General features: G+C 46.1%; 1 protein-coding gene across 4 annotated transcripts in view; it reads right to left on the reverse strand.

The window, feature by feature from the left end:
* Positions 1-20,951, reverse strand: part of TTC39B (tetratricopeptide repeat domain 39B) — a 171,019-nt gene that overhangs the window by 134,393 nt on the left and 15,675 nt on the right. The window contains exon 1 of one of the 4 annotated variants that reach the window (XM_038403043.2): positions 3,443-3,632. The exons of 1 other annotated variant lie outside the window; for it this stretch is intronic. In XM_038403043.2, the coding sequence (XP_038258971.1) occupies positions 3,443-3,487 (45 nt within the window). In that variant the 5' untranslated portion in view covers positions 3,488-3,632. Of the gene's footprint in view, positions 1-3,442; positions 3,633-20,951 lie in introns of those variants that run through there. 2 more of the 4 variants (XM_043514789.1, XM_043514790.1) reach the window with 2 other exon arrangements.

The following is a 20,951-nucleotide window of genomic DNA, read 5'->3' on the forward strand; positions in this document are numbered from 1 at the left end:
AGGCATGTAGGTAGGAATAGCGGTCAGTAGGTTTCCGATATAGGGTGGTGGTCATGTGACCATCGCTTATTAGCACCGTAGTGTCCAGGAAGTGGATCTCTTGTGTGGACTGGTCCAGGCTGAGGTTGATGGTGGGATGGAAATTGTTGAAATCATGGTGGAATTCCTCAAGAGCTTCTTTTCCATGGGTCCAGATGATGAAGATGTCATCAATGTAGCGGAAGTAGAGTAGGGGCATTAGGGGACGAGAGCTGAGGAAGCGTTGTTCTAAGTCAGCCATAAAAATGTTGGCATACTGTGGGGCCATGCGGGTACCCATCGCAGTGCCGCTGATTTGAAGGTATACATTGTCACCAAATGTGAAATAGTTATGGGTCAGGACAAAGTCACAAAGTTCTGCCACCAGGTTAGCCGTGACAATATCGGGGATACTGTTCCTGACGGCTTGTAGTCCATCTTTGTGTGGAATGTTGGTGTAGAGGGCTTCTACATCCATAGTGGCTAGGATGGTGTTTTTAGGAAGATCACCAATGGACTGTAATTTCCTCAGGAAATCGGTGGTGTCTCGAAGATAGCTGGGAGTGCTGGTAACGAAGGGCCTGAGGAGGGAGTCTACATAGCCAGACAATCCTGCTGTCAGGGTGCCAATGCCTGAGATGATGGGGCGTCCAAGATTTCCAGGTTTATGGATCTTGGGTAGCAGATAGAATACCCCAGGTCGGGGCTCCAGGGGTGTGTCTGTGCGGATTTGTTCTTGTGCTTTTTCAGGGAGTACTCTCACCAGCAACCACACACCACACAACAGAACCACTAACCCAGGAACCTATCCTTGCAACAAAGCCCGTTGCCCACTCTGTCCACATATCTATTCAGGGGATACCATCATAGGGCCTAATCACATCAGCCACACTATCAGAGGCTCGTTCACCTGCGCATCTACCAATGTGATATATGCCATCATGTGCCAGCAATGCCCCTCTGCCATGTACATTGGCCAAACTGGACAGTCTCTACGTAAAAGAATGAATGGACACAAATCAGACGTCAAGAATTATAACATTCAAAAACCAGTTGGAGAACACTTCAATCTCTCTGGTCACTCGATCACAGACCTAAGAGTGGCTATCCTTCAACAAAAAAGCTTCAAAAACAGACTCCAACGAGAGACTGCTGAATTGGAATTAATTTGCAAACTGGATACAATTAACTTAGGCTTGAATAGAGACTGGGAATGGATGAGTCATTACACAAAGTAAAACTATTTCCCCATGGTATTTCTCCCTCCCACCCCACCCCCCACTGTTCCTCTGATATTCTTGTTAACTGCTGGAATTAGCCTACCTGCTTGTCACCATGAAAGGTTTTCCTCCTTCCCCCCCCTGCTGCTGGTGATGGCTTATCTTAAGTGATCACTCTCCTTACAGTGTGTATGATAAACCCATTGTTTCATGTTCTCTGTGTGTGTGTATATAAATCTCTCCTCTGTTTTTTCCACCAAATGCATCCGATGAAGTGAGCTGTAGCTCACAAAAGCTTATGCTCTAATAAATTTGTTAGTCTCTAAGGTGCCACAAGTACTCCTTTTCTTTTTATTAAATTAGTAAACACTCTCTGATGAAAGACATAATATTCAGGATTAATAGGGAAGATCCCCAGTCCCCTCTTATTTTCCCTGTACCCACTTAGTACCTTTAAAGAGTAAACAGACTAGACTTTAAGTTATAAAAGAGTTGAAAGCTGGTACTACAGCTGTTCTGGAGTAGCCCTGCCAATTGTTGCATTTATTTATTTCTTGGTTTGCAATGTTTCAGAGTAGCAGCTGTGTTAGTCTGTATCCGCAAAAAGAAAAGCAGGACTTGTGGCACCTTAGAGACTAACAAATTTATTAGAGCATAAGCTTTCGTGAGCTACAGCCCACTGCATGGCATGCAAATGAGGGGGCGGGCCCAAAAGGTAGGGCCTTAGAGGGGCCAAGCCGCAGGATGCTATGCAAATGAGGGGGCGGGACAGGGCCGTCGTTGCGGCTCCCTCTGGACCGGCGGAGGGTGGCCGCGGACTCCACGCCGGCGGTTGGCAGCGCCTGGCGCGAGGGTGAAGCGGCCGCGGAGGGGCCCTAGCGGAGGGAGGCGCCGCCAGCCGGCCGTTGAGAGAAGCCGCTGGCGGGAGGGAACATGGCGAGCGCGGGCAGCGCAGCGGAGGAGGGCGCCGGCGAGGAGGTAACCTGGCCGGCGACGGGGGTTCCCCGGGGCTCCGCGCCCCCCCCCGACCCGAGCGGGGGGGGTCCGGGTCCGCGCCCCCAGCCGCTGCCCTCCGGCGGGAAGGCCGGGGCCGGCCAACAGGTGGGGAGAGCGCGGGCAGGAGGCGCCCTGAGGCGGCGGCGCGGGGAGGCCCGCGGACATCGCCGGCCCCTCTCCCCCGGGGAGTCCTCGGCAGGGCAGCCCCAGGGCGGGCGATGCATCCGATGAAGTGGGCTGTAGCTCACGAAAGCTTATGCTCCGATACATTCAATCCCTGAGGGGGCCATTTGGGGCAAAAGTTGGGGATTGGTCCTGCTTTGAGCAGGGGGTTGGACTAGATGATCTCCTGAGGTCCCTTCCAACCCTGATATTCTATGATTCTATGATTCTATGATTTGTTCGTCTCTAAGGTGCCACAAGTCCGCCTGCTCTTTCTGGTTTGCAATGTTTCCCTCCGTAGCAGAACAGGAAAGTCTGTGCAAATTATCATGACTCTTGAATAGTCAGTTTCACTAGTCAAAACGCCTAAAACCAGTAGAGGAGGCAAGTTACGGCTTATAACAAAAGGAGGTGCGTGACTCAGGCAGAAGGGGGTACTGTTTGCCCACGCCCCTCTAAGCCGCCTACAGGGAACCACTGGGGCAGTGAAATACAAGGAGTGTCAGTTTCATCATCAAGTTTCGTTTTCCCTCCCTGCGGCTTGTGCTCCCGCTTGGCAGCGATTCTACAGCGCCGGCCACGGCCACTGAGCGAGGCGCCGACCCCGCCGCCCCCGCCGCCGCCGCCTCGGTACCCGCAGCGCCCTACGGAGCCCCCAGAGGAAGCGCTACATCCCCGGGGGGAGGGGGGGGGAGAGGGGAAGCGGCAGCAGGGACGGATAGAGGCAGGCGGACGGCGGAGACCGAGCGTCTGAACAGCCCCGCAGGGGCAGGGGCAGGTGCCGGAGCGGAGCCGAGCAGCGCTGCGCCCGCCCTGGGGCTGCCCTGCCGAGGACTCCCCGGGGGAGAGGGGCCGGCGATGTCCGCGGGCCTCCCCGCGCCGCCGCCTCAGGGCGCCTCCTGCCCGCGCTCTCCCCACCTGTTGGCCGGCCCCGGCCTTCCCGCCGGAGGGCAGCGGCTGGGGGCGCGGACCCGGACCCCCCCCCGCTCGGGTCGGGGGGGGGGGGGCGCGGAGCCCCGGGGAACCCCCGTCGCCGGCCAGGTTACCTCCTCGCCGGCGCCCTCCTCCGCTGCGCTGCCCGCGCTCGCCATGTTCCCTCCCGCCAGCGGCTTCTCTCAACGGCCGGCTGGCGGCGCCTCCCTCCGCTAGGGCCCCTCCGCGGCCGCTTCACCCTCGCGCCAGGCGCTGCCAACCGCCGGCGTGGAGTCCGCGGCCACCCTCCGCCGGTCCAGAGGGAGCCGCAACGACGGCCCTGTCCCGCCCCCTCATTTGCATAGCATCCTGCGGCTTGGCCCCTCTAAGGCCCTACCTTTTGGGCCCGCCCCCTCATTTGCATGCCAAGTCCCGCCCATCCCCCCGGGGGACGCTGCTGTTTTGAGTACTTTGCTCTGCGGGTGGAGCTTTCCCCCACCGGGCGCAAGGGCGTTCCGCTCCCCCGCGGTTAGCCCCCGGCTCCTGGCCCCGGACAGCCACCCGTGTCCCCCCATCACAGCCCAGCCAGCCGCCCCGGGCGAGCGCCTCGCCTCCCCGTGCTGCAGCTCTGTCCCCTGCGGCGGCTGTTGCAGCCACCCCGCCAGCTCGCATGGTTTTATCACCACGGGACTGATACTCGGGGCGCTTTTTTAAGCCTCAGTTTGCAAGATACTGACGACTGCACGCCAAGTAGCTTCCGTTTTAAAATGAAAATGAAGCTGCTGGCGCTCAAGGTTGTAGCCCCCCAACTGTATCCGAAAGGGCAGGAGAAAAGAAAGATAAACCAGATGGAACAACATCTTCTATTTTAAAGCCAATTTTAAAAAGCAGTTCCCTGGGAGGTAAAGCAGCAGTTCAAGAAGGGATAACCTTAACATATTGCAATTTGCATACCGATAAAATTAGTTTACATATTAGTGTATGCAGTGTTGTAGCAGGTTTCAGAGAAGCAGCCCTGTTAGTCTGTATTCGCAAAAAGAAATGGAGGACTTGTGGCACCTTAGAGACTAACAAATTTATTTGAGCATAAGCTTTCATGAGCCACAGCTCTCTTCATCGGATGTTGTAGCAGTGTCCCGCCCAGGATATTAGAAAGAAGAATTGGGTGAGGTAATATCTTTCACTGGACCAACTTCTGCTGGTGAGAGACAAACTTTCAAGCTTATACAGAGCTCTTACAACTCAAAGAATTTCTAAAGTCTGCCTTGTTTACTGGTGGAACTTCCCTGTGGACAATTAAAATAGACTAGTCAGTTTCACTGGTGATGATTCACTTTCAGGCACTAATGCACTAATCCAATGATAAAATGTTTGGGATGCTTGTTTAAAATAAATCAATGACTGCTGCTTCCATTAGAATATGGGGGGGGGCAGAGGAGGAGACAAACTAATGGAAGTATTTTTTTTACTGGTTTTGGGGATTGAAAACTCCTTCTTTCCATGGTCCAAAATTCTAATGTCCTTATTCAGACCCCAATCTTTCAGTGAACTCTATGGGGCTGTGCACATGTAAGTCTAGTATTGTCAACTCTTGGCAATCATGAGTCTTGGAGTATTTGGTGATTTTCTTATAACCAGCTAATTTCATGAGAATTTCACTCTTTAAAAAAAAAAATTCTAGCTCTCATGATTGCAGAGAAAAGCTTTTAACTCTTACAGTTCAATAACCACAAGGCAAATAAGATTAAGTTGTTCTGAGTTTCATGTTGCTGCCTGACTCATGACTGAATGCTCTCTGTTAACAAAACCATATCTAAAATGGTTCATTAGCAGGACTACTTGGTAGACTCTCCCACAAGGGGCCAGATCTCAAGATGTTTTGAGCATCTGCAACTCCCTGCAGAGCAGACTGCAAGAGCAGATGTCCCTCAACCCTCTGTCAATGGGAACAGAGGATGTATGGAAAAGCCGCTCACCACCCAGAAGGCTCAGGTCCTCAGCAGTCAAAAGTAGGCAGGCAGCAACATCCCAGAGAGATGAGATCTGTCTACTCCTAGCCCATCCCACGCTAGATAAAGCAGAGTTCACAAAAAGTGATGGGGGAAATGGGGTGGATAGAGAAGTACAGCCATAAAACGAGCACTTCCCTGTTGCATGACCCCCTATCCCTGCCAGCTGGGCTCCAAAGAGTTCTGTTACCTTTTGTTTTCATAAGCAGTGGAGAGCGTGGATGTCATCTTCTCTTTCTCCCTTCCCCATACCCCAAGGCCTTTCAGATTTAACTAACCACGAATGAAAAAGTAATCTGATATCTTTTCTTAGATTCAGCTATACACAGGTGTGAGAGTATGGATGGATAAGTAAATTGCCAGCTGCTCTTATATAGTCTTCCTCAAGAAAGCTTTTGCATCAAGTTGCCAGTGAAAACCCATCTATACCAGTATAGCTCTCTAGGACAGATCTGAAAAATACAGAGTGCTATTTCACTTTATAGATGCAGTTTGCAGGCCCATACATGCCTTCCAGTTGAGTCAGTGCACACAAACTTTTCAGCACCATGTGCTAATTGATAGGCCTTTCCCAGCTCCACCTAAACTTGTTACACTTCATATGCAGGGTACTTTTTGCCTTTACATTAGTTACTTCTCATAACTAAACAATGTGTATCCCTTTTTACAGATGGACAAGTAAAAGCCTTGTTTCATCCTTGGTGGGACTCGACTGAACTCTGTGCAGGTGTTAGTCCACCCCAGGAAGCGTTAATGGAAACCCAAGTAACCCTCTTACTCAAATGAGAGCAATAGTTACAATCTAAAGGGCCAACAAAACACAGTTAGACACAGAAGGCCCACAGTTCAGCCCTAATGGGGTAAGAATACTATCATGGAGAAAGAAAAGGAAGAAAACTGTAAGGAAGAACTGACTAAGTAATTACTACAAGCAGTATACCAGATTCCACAAGGCCACCTTCCCTCATTTCCCCACCCCCAATGAATAAGTCCCCCTACAGAAGGGCCAACATAGTAGCTAGGATTACAGTACTTAATTACCCCATTTGGAAAAGAAGAGAGGGGTGCAGCATAGAGATCCCTTCAAAACCATCGGGTTTCTGCACAAGGGAGGATTAAAAGTCTACACATGAGGATGCCTCGACATTACCCAGATCACTCATTGTTTCTTTTCTTCTTAAGAACTTGGCTCCTGCTCTAGCAAGGATCATCTCTGGCCTAGCATTCTTTTCTTTCCTCCTGCCCCGCAAATTTTTCCAAGGGAGTATGCAGAGTTTTGGGTGCCTGGTATGAGCAGAAACTGGCATTTACTGAGGATAAGCTGAGAGCTCTGGCTGAGCCCTCAATTTCCACCCCCCCAGGGTTCCCCATCTGAAGATTGGGAGAGTCAGCAACACTTTTCCCCTCAGTCTTTTACACCATCTCCCTTTGGGGAAAAGATCCTTGGCTTTTTATTGGTTCAGAAGTTCTGACTTTTCCCAGCTTCCATGGGCTGCTTTCTGAGGAGGTGGGCTTTCACTGCTTTGGTTAGCCTGGGGTTATCCCTAAAGGACAAACAGAACCTGTTGATTACAAAAACCTCCATTACCTTTTAAATTCTAAGACTAACTCATTCATGTTTCTACATTCACTTGCTTTAGCCTTGTAAATAATTCTGTAATTTTCTCTATTTAATAAATCTTCATATGATTTATTACAGGATTGGTTACAAGCTTTGTCTGGTGTGAGATCTAAGGCACAACTGACCTTTTAGGGCTAGGAGTAACCTGAATATTGCTGCGATTCTTTGTCTTAAGGGCCATCTGTCACAGAGACACCCTCACTTGCATAGCAAGATAGACTGGAGAATCCAAGGGGACTGTCTATGACTCTATGTTAAGGCTGTTACAGTGCCTGAGGAGTTTGCACTTGCTGCAGCTAGTTAATGAAATTTTAGTGCAGGGCACAAATCCCAAATTGGTTGTGAGTTCTGCTTTTTTAAACAGTCTGCCCTGAGGTTGGTACTCACACTCTTGTGCCACTGTTGGGAGTGTCACATCCTGTTGTCAATGTGCTGACTAGCATGAGCCTCCTCAGTGTTAGAATATTATTACAGCTTCTGAATACAGTATCTAACATTTTTACCTATACAAACATGCATTCCCAGCTTGTGTGCATGTAAAGTTCTTGTGCAACCTACATTTTGAAAAGTAAATTATTTTGGGTAACCAACCTGAGTGAACTTGAAAGGGGGCTTCTTCATATTACCTCAGGTTAGTCACCTAAAGACTGACACACTCCAAGTCCCTAACTGTATTTGAAAACTTAGGCCTACATGTATACAAGGCAACATGTCCCTCATTCAGTGCAAATAGTGCAAGATCAGTCATCTTTAGATTATACCTAACACTGAACAACAGATCAAATCCTTACTAGGATAGCCAAGTTTTGAAGACATTGCTATTATTAGATCCAATAAATTGCAAGCTTGTATTAGTCATCACACTGCCCACGTGTGCAGGTACTTTATCAGGAAACAGCTAACAGGAACCACAGAAAAATGCAATTTAGAACAAGACAGGAAAAAACTCCTGTTAAAACAGTACTCTTAGGGTATTAGCACCTTAAGCTAGACACAAAGTAGGGCATTAGTTTCAAAGGGACAAAAATTTTTACATTCCTAGACTTTCCCAATTCCTCAGGGATGTCTTAATAGTCTCTCACATTTACTAGGCTTGTATACTGTTCATACATCCCTAGTAGAAAGGGGCGGGGGGGGGGGGGAGGAAGAGGGCAGGAAATCAACCGATCTCTAGATTTTCCCTTGCCTTAGGGAGACTGGCCAGTCTTCCCCATTACCAAGTCCCTTCACCTCTTGGAAGCCCCACTGATTCTCTCTCTTCAAGGAAGATTTTTATTTTCAAATACCTAATACATGTCCTCCAAGGCATAACAAGAGAATTATCCCACCACTTAGTAAGCCTGCTCCTTCCTTCTGATTTCTTGTTCCTTTGATTCTAGTGGGCAGGCATTGATTTCTAGCAGATGTTAAAGGGAGGAGTCAACCACAGCTCCTGTAGAGCATTAACTCCTTCCCTCCCTGACCCCATGTAGGGTTTGTACATCCCAATACACCATGTCACTTCCCTCTTCAGTTTCCTCCAACCTTTCACACCAAGCACAACTCTGCAGTCCTCTTTTTCCTCTGCTCTTTGTGCCTCATCACCCATTTTGTAGCCTCTCCCCACTCTCATTTCTGTGACTTCTTCCATGCTCTCACCTCATGCCTAGTCTTCACTTGTTTTCCAATACTGGAGATGTTTACAAACTCCTCTTTCAAGTCTTGCCTCAAAACAGACTCTTTTCCCTGAATCATTAGTAAGCCACACAAAGTACTAATATTTATTTAGAAATTAAATATTTCAAAAAAACCAGTACTGCACTAACGTGATAAACCTACCTTTTGCTGAAGTGTACATTATGTCAGAGTTCTATATTCTCTACTTAGTGCTTCATTAATTTGATCACACAAATAATTCCATTGATTTCAGTGGGACTACTTCCATGAGTCAGTGCTCCTCAATGTGAGTACAGAATCGGGCCCTTTGACTGTAAGAATTTTGGGGAAGGGACAGCCTTCCTCTACATTTTGTAAAAGATTGAGCAGACTGTTGCTGCTCAATAAGTAATTTATGACCAGATATGGAAACTCTTTTTGAATCTGTATGGTGAAACAAGTATGATTTAGTATTGTAAAAATTGCTTGTAAAATTCATTTCAGCTGCATTTTCTAATGGTTGCCTGCTGGATAACTTTTAGTGTCATGCTACCTTTGTCCGCTACCTTTCCCTTTCAATAGTCTTCCCAAACATTTCCCATACACTGGAAACACAAGTGGTGTTTTGAATATGGTAGCACTTGTAAACATCAATTAGGATTTACATAGACAAAGACAATCTTCATCTGGGATTAACCACAACCAACACCTTTATAAACACCATTGCCTTTGTCTACACTATGTGCTATGTGGTGTTTAAAAATGTGTCAAATTGAACATATTAGCTAACATATTTTAAAATGCTACAGCGACATAACTATAGTGCCACAGTATGCTGATGTATCCCTATAGTGTAGACGCAGACTACAGCAATGGAAGAGATTTTCCGTTACTGTAGGAATTCCACCTCCCAAATGACTGTAAGTAGCTTGACAGAAGCATTCTTCCATCGACCTAGCTGTGTCTACACTGGGGGTTAGGTAAGCATAGTGTTCAGAGTGTGTGGATTTTTCACACTCCTGAGTGTCGAAGCTATGTTAACCTAAGTTTGAGTGTAGACAAAGCCTTATTTTCCCACTGTAAACAAACCCTTATACAAGGCTACCAAACTGGGAAAAATAAAGTGTGAAATTGTATTTCCTCATTTATTTGCAAAGGGGAGTGATCAGCTGGGGTCGACAGAAACAAATTAAAAATTATGTCAAAATTGGCTTCAACTAGAACAAATGATCTTCTGTGAGTTATTTCACTGAGATTTCATTGTTGCTATAATGTATATTTCAATTAAGATCTATTCCCATCTGTTTATAAATGATAGTTTACGAGTGGAAAAAAGTGTCACATACAATTGTCTCATTTCCTTCTTTATGATCATCAATACCATAACATATCAGACTTCAGCTAATGGAATGCTATGGGACATTAGTGTCTGCGAAAGTGCAGGAATACTACAGTCAAGCCGTTTTGTGGAATAAATATTTCTTAATTACATAAAAGTAAAATTACACTGCCCATGCTGCCTTTTGAATTAATATTTGCAGCTAAGATACCGTCTCAAACACTATGACAAAGATAAGGTTAGTATACCGCACACACAATTTGAGGACATGGTTGAGACTCAAACCCACCTCCACGAGGGGCATACTTCCCATCACTGTCTACACTGCCACGTTACAGGGCTCAGAGGTGTGTTTTTTCACACCCCTGAGCGAGAAAGTTGTAGCACTGTAAAATGCCAGCGTAGACAAGCCCTAACATTTCAAAGTGTCTCATCGCCATTCTGCACAGGAATGAAAGACTACATTAAGCGAAAGGCAGCAGAGAATGAGAATCCCTTTGATTCCCACTAGAAACTAATACTGGCTTTTCTCATGTGATGTTTTTATTAGCTTCATAAAAGGGAGACGTTTATCTGCAAATTCTCTAGTGAGTGGAGTTGACAGGATCTTTAAAACAACATATTTATTTCACTAAATTCTTTTCAGGTATGTTTGTTGCTTGTCTTGTTGTATTGTTTGTATCCAAAGAAAATGAAATAAAGAAAAGGGAAACTAGGCTGACAACACCTGATGGAAATTTTCTGTATAGCACTTCCAAAAAGTAAAAATAATAATAATAAAATGCTTGAGAGGAAATAACTATTTCATCTCTGCCTCCTGGTTTTGTTTTGTCCTCTCTCATATAGTATGTTTTGAACAGAGCAATCTGAGAAGATGGTTGCACAGTCTCCCACATCACCAAGGAAAGAAAATGCCTGAATGAAAACAAGACAAAAAACAGACCCAAAATTTCACATGAATGAAAAAATGTTCCACTTTCTGTAATGGAATTACCATTAATCTCTATGGATATAACTTCCATGACACCAGTCAGGTGGCAATAGCATACAAATGGAGAATTTCTTGCCATAAGTTCTTAATTCATATTTTAGGAAGCCTGTTTCTTTTCATAAGGCTATTATTAATTTTTTAGGTGTTCCAAAATTCTCTGTTCAAATCTTATATATATTGAACATAAGCTTCTTGTAGACAAAGAAAATCCTGCAGAATGGATGTGTGGGAGCAGCTCTTACCAGATCATTTTGTTACCATTTTCAAAAGAGGCTCTCTTTGGTGACAGGCCTGATACCATCACATGCTCCTCATGGGAGAGAGAGTAAAGACTCTGCCACTGGAGAAATATAGCAGTATCTGTGCTCTGCAGACTCTGACAAGACCCAACAATACATGACTGCAGCAGGGGAATAGGATACAGCTCAGTGACTTAGATCCAAGGGTATGGAGCCAATCCAATGTATGTTCTCTGTCTGTACAAATGATAACAATGAAAACTCTTGGTGCATGTGTACATTTCCATTCACTCCAATCTTTCATTTCAACCAGTAGAATTAATGACTCTACTTAAGAATGGCTTGAGCTGTTGTACCAGCCCTTACTCATTATAACACCTATAAACAACAATCATTGATAACTTTGCTTAATTACAACCTATTTTAAAATCACTTATTCAAAAAATTTTCCATGAGTTTTAAATATATCAAGCCCTTTATTAGCTAGAAAGGTCTGAAAAAACAAGAGACTCAAATACTAATTTATTTAAAAAAACCTAAAGGGCCCATCGCAGTTCAGGGCAACTATACTTGTATTTTCCTTCCATGGTTCAGCTAGGGTGCCTACTTTCCGCTTCCATCTCCTCTAAGCTGTTGCCTTTCTGGACAGAGACATGCATTTCTCTCCCTTCTGACTGGAGTATTCCCAGGATAAACCGTTCCCTGCCTTCACTGTGTATTGCTCAGCAAAAATACTCTGCCTAAAGAGACCTGCTTGCTTTCTCTTCACTTTCAGAGTCTGATAACAGTGTGATTGTTACAGATTAAAGTTATCAAACAGTTCTTTCTAAGCAAGCTGACTTTATTCTTAAGGTAAAAAGCATTAAACATATTAAAAACAATAAAAGAACCCACATGCATCCTAATAACCTTACCAGGCACCACTCCACCCAAGTGGTTTCTTTTGCAGTTACAAGCTTCCACTCAGAACAAGTACACAATCTTATGAGGCCTCAGTAGCCCAAGTCCTTCCCCCATAAGAAGTGGGGTCTTCCGTGGACCAGGATTCCTGTCCATTTGCTGGATCAGGAAGAAGGCCCTGTGTCAGTTTAAAACATCCAAAGTATTTTCTTTGCCTGTTGGTCTCTGGAGAATCCAGTTGGAACTAGTACATCCATATCTCCCCAAGAGGGTGGCTTCAAAGGCTGAAAACAGAGGAAGTTCATAAATGTCCCCCTTCCATACTAGAGAAGGTACATGCAATGCCACAACACACACAGTTACATTTTTAATAAACTTTACCACAATGGCATTAACTCTAATTCAATAAGGTTTCACTTAATTCAATAAAGTTCAATGAGAACATAAGAATGACCATACTTGGGTCAGACCTATGGTCCAGCTAGCCCAGCATTCTGTCTTCTGATAGTGGCTAGTGCCAGAAACTTCAGAGGGAATGAACAGAACAGGGTAATTATCATTCCCTGCCATCCAGTTCCAGCATCTGGCAGTCAGAGATTTAGGAACACCCAGAACATGGGATTGCATTCCTCACCATCTTGGCTAATAGCCACTGATGGACCTATCCTCCATGAACTTATCAAATTCTTTTTTGAACTAAGTTATACTTTTGATCTTCACAATGACCCCCTGGCAATGAGTTCCACAGATTGACTGTGTATTGTGTGAGAAAGTACTTCTTCATGTTTGTTTTAAACCTGCTGCCTAATAACTTCATTGGGTGACCCTGTCATGCTGTCTGCAGTAATTCACAACCATGAGTGCCAAATTCCGGGCAGACTGTCAAAAAGCAGGGCAGAAACCCCAAACTGGTTGCATGTTCCATAATTAGATTACAGTAACAAGTGTGAACTTTCTAAAGCACTAGAATGGACAATCCCTTTGAGCATTCCAGTCTATCTTTTCACCTAGGCCAGCTGGACTGTGATAGATAGTCACTTTACACCAAAAATCACAACAATATTCAGGTTACTCCCATCCCCAAAGGACTGGTCATTTATCCCAGCTCAATTGTTCTCAGATCTCAAACAAAGACAATGCCTGTAGCCAATCCTGTAATAAACTAAGGCTATGTCTACACTACAGCCCTTACAGCGGCACAGCTGTACTTCTGCAGCTGCAACACTGTAAGATCTCCATGTAGCCAGGAAAGCTTTCCCATCAGCATAATTAAACCACCCCCAATGAGTGGCAGTAGCTATGTCGGCAAAAGAGCGTCTTCCGCTAACAGCACTGTCCACACCGCCATTTTTGTTGGTGAAACTTATGTCGGTCAGGGGTGTGTTTTTTTCCCATCCTGATCAACAAAAGTTTTACTGATAAAAAAAAACTATAGTGTAGACAGTGTAAAGATTTATTAACTAAGAAAAGAAAAGAGAGTTATTTACAAGAAGAAAACAGGAAACATTCATATACAAATGAGTTATAGTCTTAGATTTAAAAAAGTATTATAAGCTTCTATAATAAGCAACTCCATAGGTCTTTTAGGGCTGACCCATGCCAAGCAGCTTGAGGATCTCTTGCTTATGTTTAGGAATCTTTGTCCCTCAGAGTCCAGACTAACTGGGAAGGCAAGACAAGTTTCTAATGATATGGAGGAGTGTGATGATATGGTGTATAAGAAATGTATATACCTTTTTTGTTTTCGTAAAGGGAAATCATGCCTCACCAATCTACTAGAATTTTTGAGGGGGTTGACAAGCATGTGGACCAAGGGGGATCCAGTGGATATAGTGTACTTAGATTTTCAGAAAGCCTTTGACAAGGTCCCTCACCAAAGGCTCTTAAGCAAAATAAGCTGTCATGGAATAAGAGGGAAGGTCCTCTTGTGGATTGGTAACTGGTTAAAAGATAGGAAACAAAGGTTAGGAATAAATGGTCAGTTTTCAGAATGGAGAGAAGTAAATAGTAGTGTCCCTCAGGGGTCTGTACTGGGCCCAGTCCTATTCAACATATTCATAAATGATCTGGAAAAAGGGGTAAACAGTGAGGTGGCAAAATTTGCAGATGATACAAAACTATTCAAGATAGTTAAGTCCCAGGCAGACTGAGAAGAGCTACAAAAGGATCTCTCAAAACTGGGTGACTGGGCAACAAAATGGCAGATGAAATTCAATGTTGATAAATGCAAAGTAATGCACATTGGAAAGCATAATCCCAACTATACATATAAAATGACGTGGTCTAAATTAGCTGTTAGCACTCAAGAAAGAGATCTTGGAGTCATTGTGGATAGTTCTCTGAAAACATCCACTCAATGTGCAGCGACAGTGAAAAAAGCAAACAGAATGTTGGGAATCATTAAGAAAGGGATAGATAATAGGACAGAAAATATCATATTGCATCTATATAAATCCATGGTACACCCATATCTTGAATACTGCGTGCAGATGTGGTCACCCCATCTCAAAAAAGATATATTGGAATTGGAAAAGGTTCAGAATAGGGCTACAAAAATTATTAGGGGTATGGAATGGCTTCCGTATGAGGAGAGATTAATAAGATTGTGACTTTTCAGCTTGGAAAAGAGATGACGAAGGGGAAATATGACAGAGGTCTCTAAAATCATGACTGGTGTGGAGAAAGTAAATAAGAAGGGTTATTTATTCCTTCTCATAACACAAGAACTAGGGGTCACCAAATGAAATAGGCAGCAGGTTTAAAACAAACAAAAGGAAGTATTTCTTCACACAATGCACAGTCAACCTGTGGATCTTCTTGCCAGAGGATGTTGTGAAGGCCAAGACTATAACAGGGTTCCAAAATGAACTAGATAAGTTCATGGAGGGTAGATCCATCAATGGCTATTAGCCAGGATGGGAAGGGATGGTATTCCTAGCCTGTTTGCTAGAAGCTGGGAAATGGGTGACAGGGGATGGTTCACTTGATGATTACCTATTCTGTTCATTCCCTCTAGACACCTGGCATTGGCCATTGTCGGAAGACAGGATGCTGGGCTAGATGGACCTTTGGTCTGACCCAGTATGGCTGTTCTTATGTTCTTATGTGTTTAATGGAGCACAACAGACTTTGTAAAAGGATAGGGCACATGGTCTCTACTGTGATGAGGCGAAGGGAGCCTGGAATGAATGTATATTTGCATAATGTTGCTTATTAACACCTTGCAAATCAATCAGTCAGGGATGCCCAGAAATGTTATCCAGCTGACAAACAGGGAAAGCATTTTGGCATCTTATCAAAGTCGCTTCTATGTTAATTTTCTGCTCTCTTTCAAAGTTTTCAATAAAGTATTGTGACAGAAATATTCCAGGAGTTCTACATGCCAGAGAGTATTTACATTCTGATTTATCCTAAATAACTTCCATTGTTAATTTTTAAATGGCATTAACTCTCAGGATGAACATACACAAGCCATTCAGCATCTTGTGATTATTTAGGGCAAATTATTAACAAGACAAGATATTTCACACTCAAAAATATATTAGTTTAGCTACATTAACTGAAGTACCCCTAATATATAGCCTCCAAAGAACAGCACTCTTGGGGAAAATCTAACTGCATCCTGTCCCATCTCTCCCAAATTCATGGGTATTTTAAATACTGTTTACTTTATGTATATGATTTCCTGTGGTCCTTGTGACCATAGTATCTGAGCACTTTACATACTTTAATGCAGTGGTGGGCAACTTGCAGCAAGCGGGCTGCATGTGGCCTGTCAGGTTAATCTGATTGCGGGCCATGAGACATTTTGCTGACGTTGACCGTCCGCAGGCTCCCAGTGGCTGCGGTTCAAAACCTCTGCGAGCAGAATTATTATTACCCCCATTTTACAGATAGGGAAAGTGAAGCACAGGTTACCAGTAAGGGAATTTGAGCAAGCCACACAAAAAGTCTGTGACAGAGCAAGAAATAAAATCCCAATAATTCTGATGCCTAATCCAATGTCTTGACCATGGATGCATGGAAGACCTGATAAGCAGGAGAACAAGTGCCATGAGAAGAAGCAGGCTGTGGGAAGCTAGTGCAGGGATCCTCCAGGGTTCCTTGTGCACCAAAGAGGAGTAGAATAGATGTGGGACTTGTGGTTCCCATGACTGGCCCAATCCACCAACCAATCCCTCTTGCCATGGAGGGTTGTGCAGAATCTATGAAGGTTACTGCACTTCCAAGACTGCAGTAGAAGTTGCAGAGACGCTCTGCTTCTGTAGCTTGAGGAGATGCAGGGATTCCCTCATTCTTGCAACTATCATGGAACTCCCATTCCCCTGTGCCAAGTCTATTTACCCTCGCTTGGTACAGGGACCAGGGTTTGGCCCTGACAGGCTAGGCAGCAGTATAAGTCTCACAGGAGGATGGCTGAGAAGTAACATTACTGGAAATACTGGGAAAGAATTTGTAGTGCCACTTTCCCAAAACAGGCATCCTCTCTACCCTCAGAATGTAAACAATAACATTGACTTTTACAGACTTATTGTATTGCCTTACAAACAGCAAACACTAGTACTAGGGGGCACTAGATTTGGTCTGCAGGGGCAGGGGCACTAGATTTGGTCTGCAGTTTCTATGATCACAGGCGCAGACTTTTCCTTGTCCCTGGGGGGGAGTGCTTAACCCCCACATCAGCCAACGCCCAGCCCCCACTCCACCCCTTCCCCCAAGGCTCCGCCTTCACTCTACCTCTTCCAGCTCCTGCTCTGCCCCTTTCCCCAAGGCCCTGCCCTCACTCCACCCTGCCTTTGCTCCACCTCTTCCTGCCCCCACTCTACCCCCTCCACCTGCTGCTCTCCGTCCTCTCCCAGCTGCCAAACAGCTGTTGGGCGGTGGCGGCAGCAACCCCCCCCCCATCACCTGAGGAGCCGTGGCTGGTGAGTGCTAAGCACCCGCTATTTTTTTCCCTGGGTGCTCCAGCCCCAGAGCACCCACACAGTCAACGCCTATGTCTATGAATCAAAATCGGGGACTTCAACTGGCAAGAGTTCACAAACCACAAACTCTCCTGTTCTTTGAGTTCTAGTTGCAATTTCAGATTCTTGTGAACAAAATGAAACTGGCACTAACCTGTGAAACTTGTCTGTTTTGTATTGAAACAGGTGAACTTCGAACCCCCTTCCTATAGCAGTATCTCTGTGCCCATGTGTCTTGTGAGACCCTTCCATTCCCCCTCAAACACAACTGCTTTCCTCTTCCGACCTTCTAAGACCATCCATGCTGCTTCTATCCCTACCTATCTCCCTGTCAGCTTCAACTATTGTGGGGATGGTGAGACAGATTAGACCAAGTCTTGTCCCAGTTCACTGAACCTTGACAAGTTTGGGGAAGTTTTGCTGGCATCATGTTTCAAAATGGAAGTTTTCCCACAATCCTAATTGGAACTTAACCAGAAATGCATTAGAAGCTGTCCTGGTCCTAGGTAAATAGAATTAGAACCTTAAAGGTGATTGTATTTGTTCTAAGTATTAGCTAGAGCTAGTATCAATGCCCCAGTTTCTGTTGAGACACTTATAAATTTTTTCTGATGGGTCTGTCTTTAATGTTTTTTTCTTGCACGGTCTCTATAACAGTTTTTTCCTATAAATTTTCTACATACATGGATGTTCAACTGGGTCTTTTATTGTCATGGAGACCTACATCTTGGTAGGAGTAGCCGTGTCAAATGTGCTTCACTAATGTATTCCTGTTTTTCTCCCTTTTCATGCCCTCTTTTTTAAAATGATGAATTCCAGTTTCATATTATGCCAAAGAGAATGTCTTATTTTGTTTATTTTATATTAGCTATAAATTCATACAGATTTATGGTCCAGCAAAAATATTATTTATACTCAGAACAAGCTTGCAGGATTTATTTTTTCACAGTCACAAGGCTATTTTCTGATAACTTGGAATCAGCTGAGAGAGAGAAATAGAGAGGCACTGCTTGCCAATATAGGAACGTATCACTTTATACATCCAAGGAATTCATGATTTTGCTTATTTTTACACTTGCTTTTTGCCTGGCTATTCATAGTCTGATAATGTAATCTTGCTGGAGCAACAAAAGGTGTTTGAGTCAACTAATAAATACTCACTTAGTAGCATATTTTCCACTACAAAAATACAAAGAAGGGTTTGAAATGTTTGCTCAGAGGATACTGCCAAGTTGGTTAAAATGTGACCCACAGACATTTATACCTAGAGTGAGTTCCCTTAAGGATGCAACTGATTTCTGTTGCTGGAGTGGGAAACAGATAAAATGCTTTGATTTTCAGTACATCTTACAGACTAACACATGGGGGTGAGTTCTTACTGTAAACACAGATGGCTGTGAGACACAATAGGTCACAGTGAAAAGTCAAGCATCTATGTGCTGGTTTCTTATTTCCCACTGAAGCAAGGATTATCCAGGGGAGAAATATATGCTTATAGTCCTTAAAAGAAGATCTTTTGGACTGGACCATTTTAAAAAATAGGTTGAATTTTAGGCCCAGCAAGGCAAATCTTAAGAGTGAAACTATGTCTGATCCCCTTACTCAGCGGTGGTGAGTTGTATGGGCCCGTGGTGCCAGGCTCCAGCAATATTCAAGGCCTGGGAGCCCGGCGGCCCGGCTCCACCAATGTTTGGGGCTGGGTCTCTCCCCCGGCCCCTCCTGCAACCCCCCCGCACCTCCCCCAAGTGTCACCTGGCCCCCACTTGCTGCCCCCACGCACCTCCCCCGGCCTCTAGAGCATCCCTGCCTCTCCCCTGCAGCCCCACACTGACTCGGCCCTGCTGGCTCCCGGCATCAACTGCTGCCGCAGGATCCTAGTGCTCCCCAGCCACTAGTGGCAGGGCAGGCTGCCCTGACCCTGCCCTTCCGCCTAAGACCCTTCCCTTTTCCAGCGGGACCCTCCACCAGCGCAGGGGGCCCCCCTGCCTTCAGTCACTGCCTTCCTGTCCCACGCTGGAAAAGGGGCAGCCCCATCCCGCCATTGAGGCTACAATGAGGGGCAGCAGCAGGGGAGGAAGGGCACAGGTGATGGCAGCCCTCTCTCCCCCACCCCAGCACCCACCACAGGGGAGGCGAGGGGGCTTCCTGAACCTGAGAGGGGCCCATAGAGCATGTGCAGTGACAGTGGTACAAGGTGAGTGTGCTGCCAGGGAGGAGAGGGGGGTCCCTCCCCCAGAGCTCACTGCTGCCGGTGGGGAGAGGCTGGGGGAGTCCTCTTCTCTGGCCCCAGCCCCGGGACAGCCTGCCTGCACCCCAAGTTCATCCCTAGCCCTCACCCCCCCCGCACCCATACCCTCTGCCCTAGGCCTGAGCCCCTCCCGCACCCCAAACCCCTCATCCCTGGCCCCAGCCAGAGCCCTCTTCTCCCCCACACCCTAACCCTGCCCCAACCCCTAGCCCCATCCTGCATCATGAACCCTAGACCCCCACCCAAACTCCCTCCCAGAGCCCAACCTCTCACCCCTTTTGCACCCAAACTCCCTCCCAGAGCCTGCACCCCACTTCCCTGCCCCAGCCCAGGGCCTGCACCCCAGACCTCCTCCCTCCACCCTTAGGCAGGTGGGTGGAGGAGTTTGGGGGGGCGGGTTCTGGGCATCACCAAAATTTCTACAAACCTGCCACCCCTGTCCTTACTCACACCAGTCATGCTTCCTTGCACAAGTAAGGGTTGCAGGATCTGCATCCTTTAAAGCTAGGGTGACCAGATGTCCTGATTTTAAGGGACAGTCCCGATATTCGGGGCTTTATCTTATATCGGCACTTATTATGTGCCACTGCCTCTCCCAATTTTTCACACTTGCTGTCTGGTTACTGAATTTAAATCTTGTATTTAAATGAAGAACCATATGATAGAAACAAAAGGCCACATTTAGTATATGTGCAAATCTCTGTGGAAGATTTTATGCCTGTGTGGGCCAGCATAAGAGAGGTCACCTATGGCAGAAAATAAGGCAGAAAACTACACTACTGCAGCACAAATGGACTCTAGAGGGGAAGGATGGTTGGTGGTTAGGATGCTAGCTTGGGGCTTGAGAGATCTTGGTTTGATTCCCTGTTTGGACTCCATGCCTCAGTTTCCCCATCTGTAAAATGAGGACAACAAAACTTCGCCACCTCACAGAAGTGTTGTGAGGATAAATATATCAAAGGCTGTGATGTGCTCCATTAGTATGGTGGTGGGGGTCATGTAATACCTAAGGTCTCATCTACACTTGCAAGTTAGAGTGCATTAAATCAGCCCCGGGCGTCCTAACTCCTGAGGTGTCCCCACTGGCAAGGCATGTAGAGCGCCCGGACTCCACGGCTGGAGCGCCCCTGGTAATCCACCTCCACGGGAAGCATAAAGCTTGCTGCGCCCGCACTGGAGCACCGCGGCGCCAGTATGGACGCCCTGGTCTATTAATGTGCTCTGATTGGCCTCCAGAAGTGTCCCACAATGCCTGTTCTAGCTACTCTGGTCATCACTTTGAACTTTACTGCCCTGCCCTGCCCTGCCCTCACGTGACCAACTGTCAGACCCGCCTTTCAAATTCTCTGGGAATTTTGAATTCCTCTTCCTGTTTGCTCAGCAAGGTGTGCTCTCAGCGCATCCAGCGCCGTCCCTAGGCATATGCAGAATACGCAGCTGCATAGGGCACCATGAAATTTGGGGCACCAAATTCCCGCAGATTTCATGGTGCCCTAGGCAGCTGCGTGCTGCATACATGACAGCACCAGCTCAGTGGGCAGCCCTATCCCCTGGCCGGCCCCCCATAATGGGCTGCAAGGGGTAGGGCTGTCCCTAGGTGGGTGTGGGGCCCTGGACAATTTCCTCCACTCCACCTCTTACCCTTCCCCCCTGCTCTGCCCCCAGCCCACCCCCATTCCACCTCTTCCCCCAGAGAC

This window comes from Dermochelys coriacea, chromosome 5 (genome assembly GCF_009764565.3).
Source record: "Dermochelys coriacea isolate rDerCor1 chromosome 5, rDerCor1.pri.v4, whole genome shotgun sequence".
NCBI classification, from domain to species: domain Eukaryota; kingdom Metazoa; phylum Chordata; order Testudines; family Dermochelyidae; genus Dermochelys; species Dermochelys coriacea.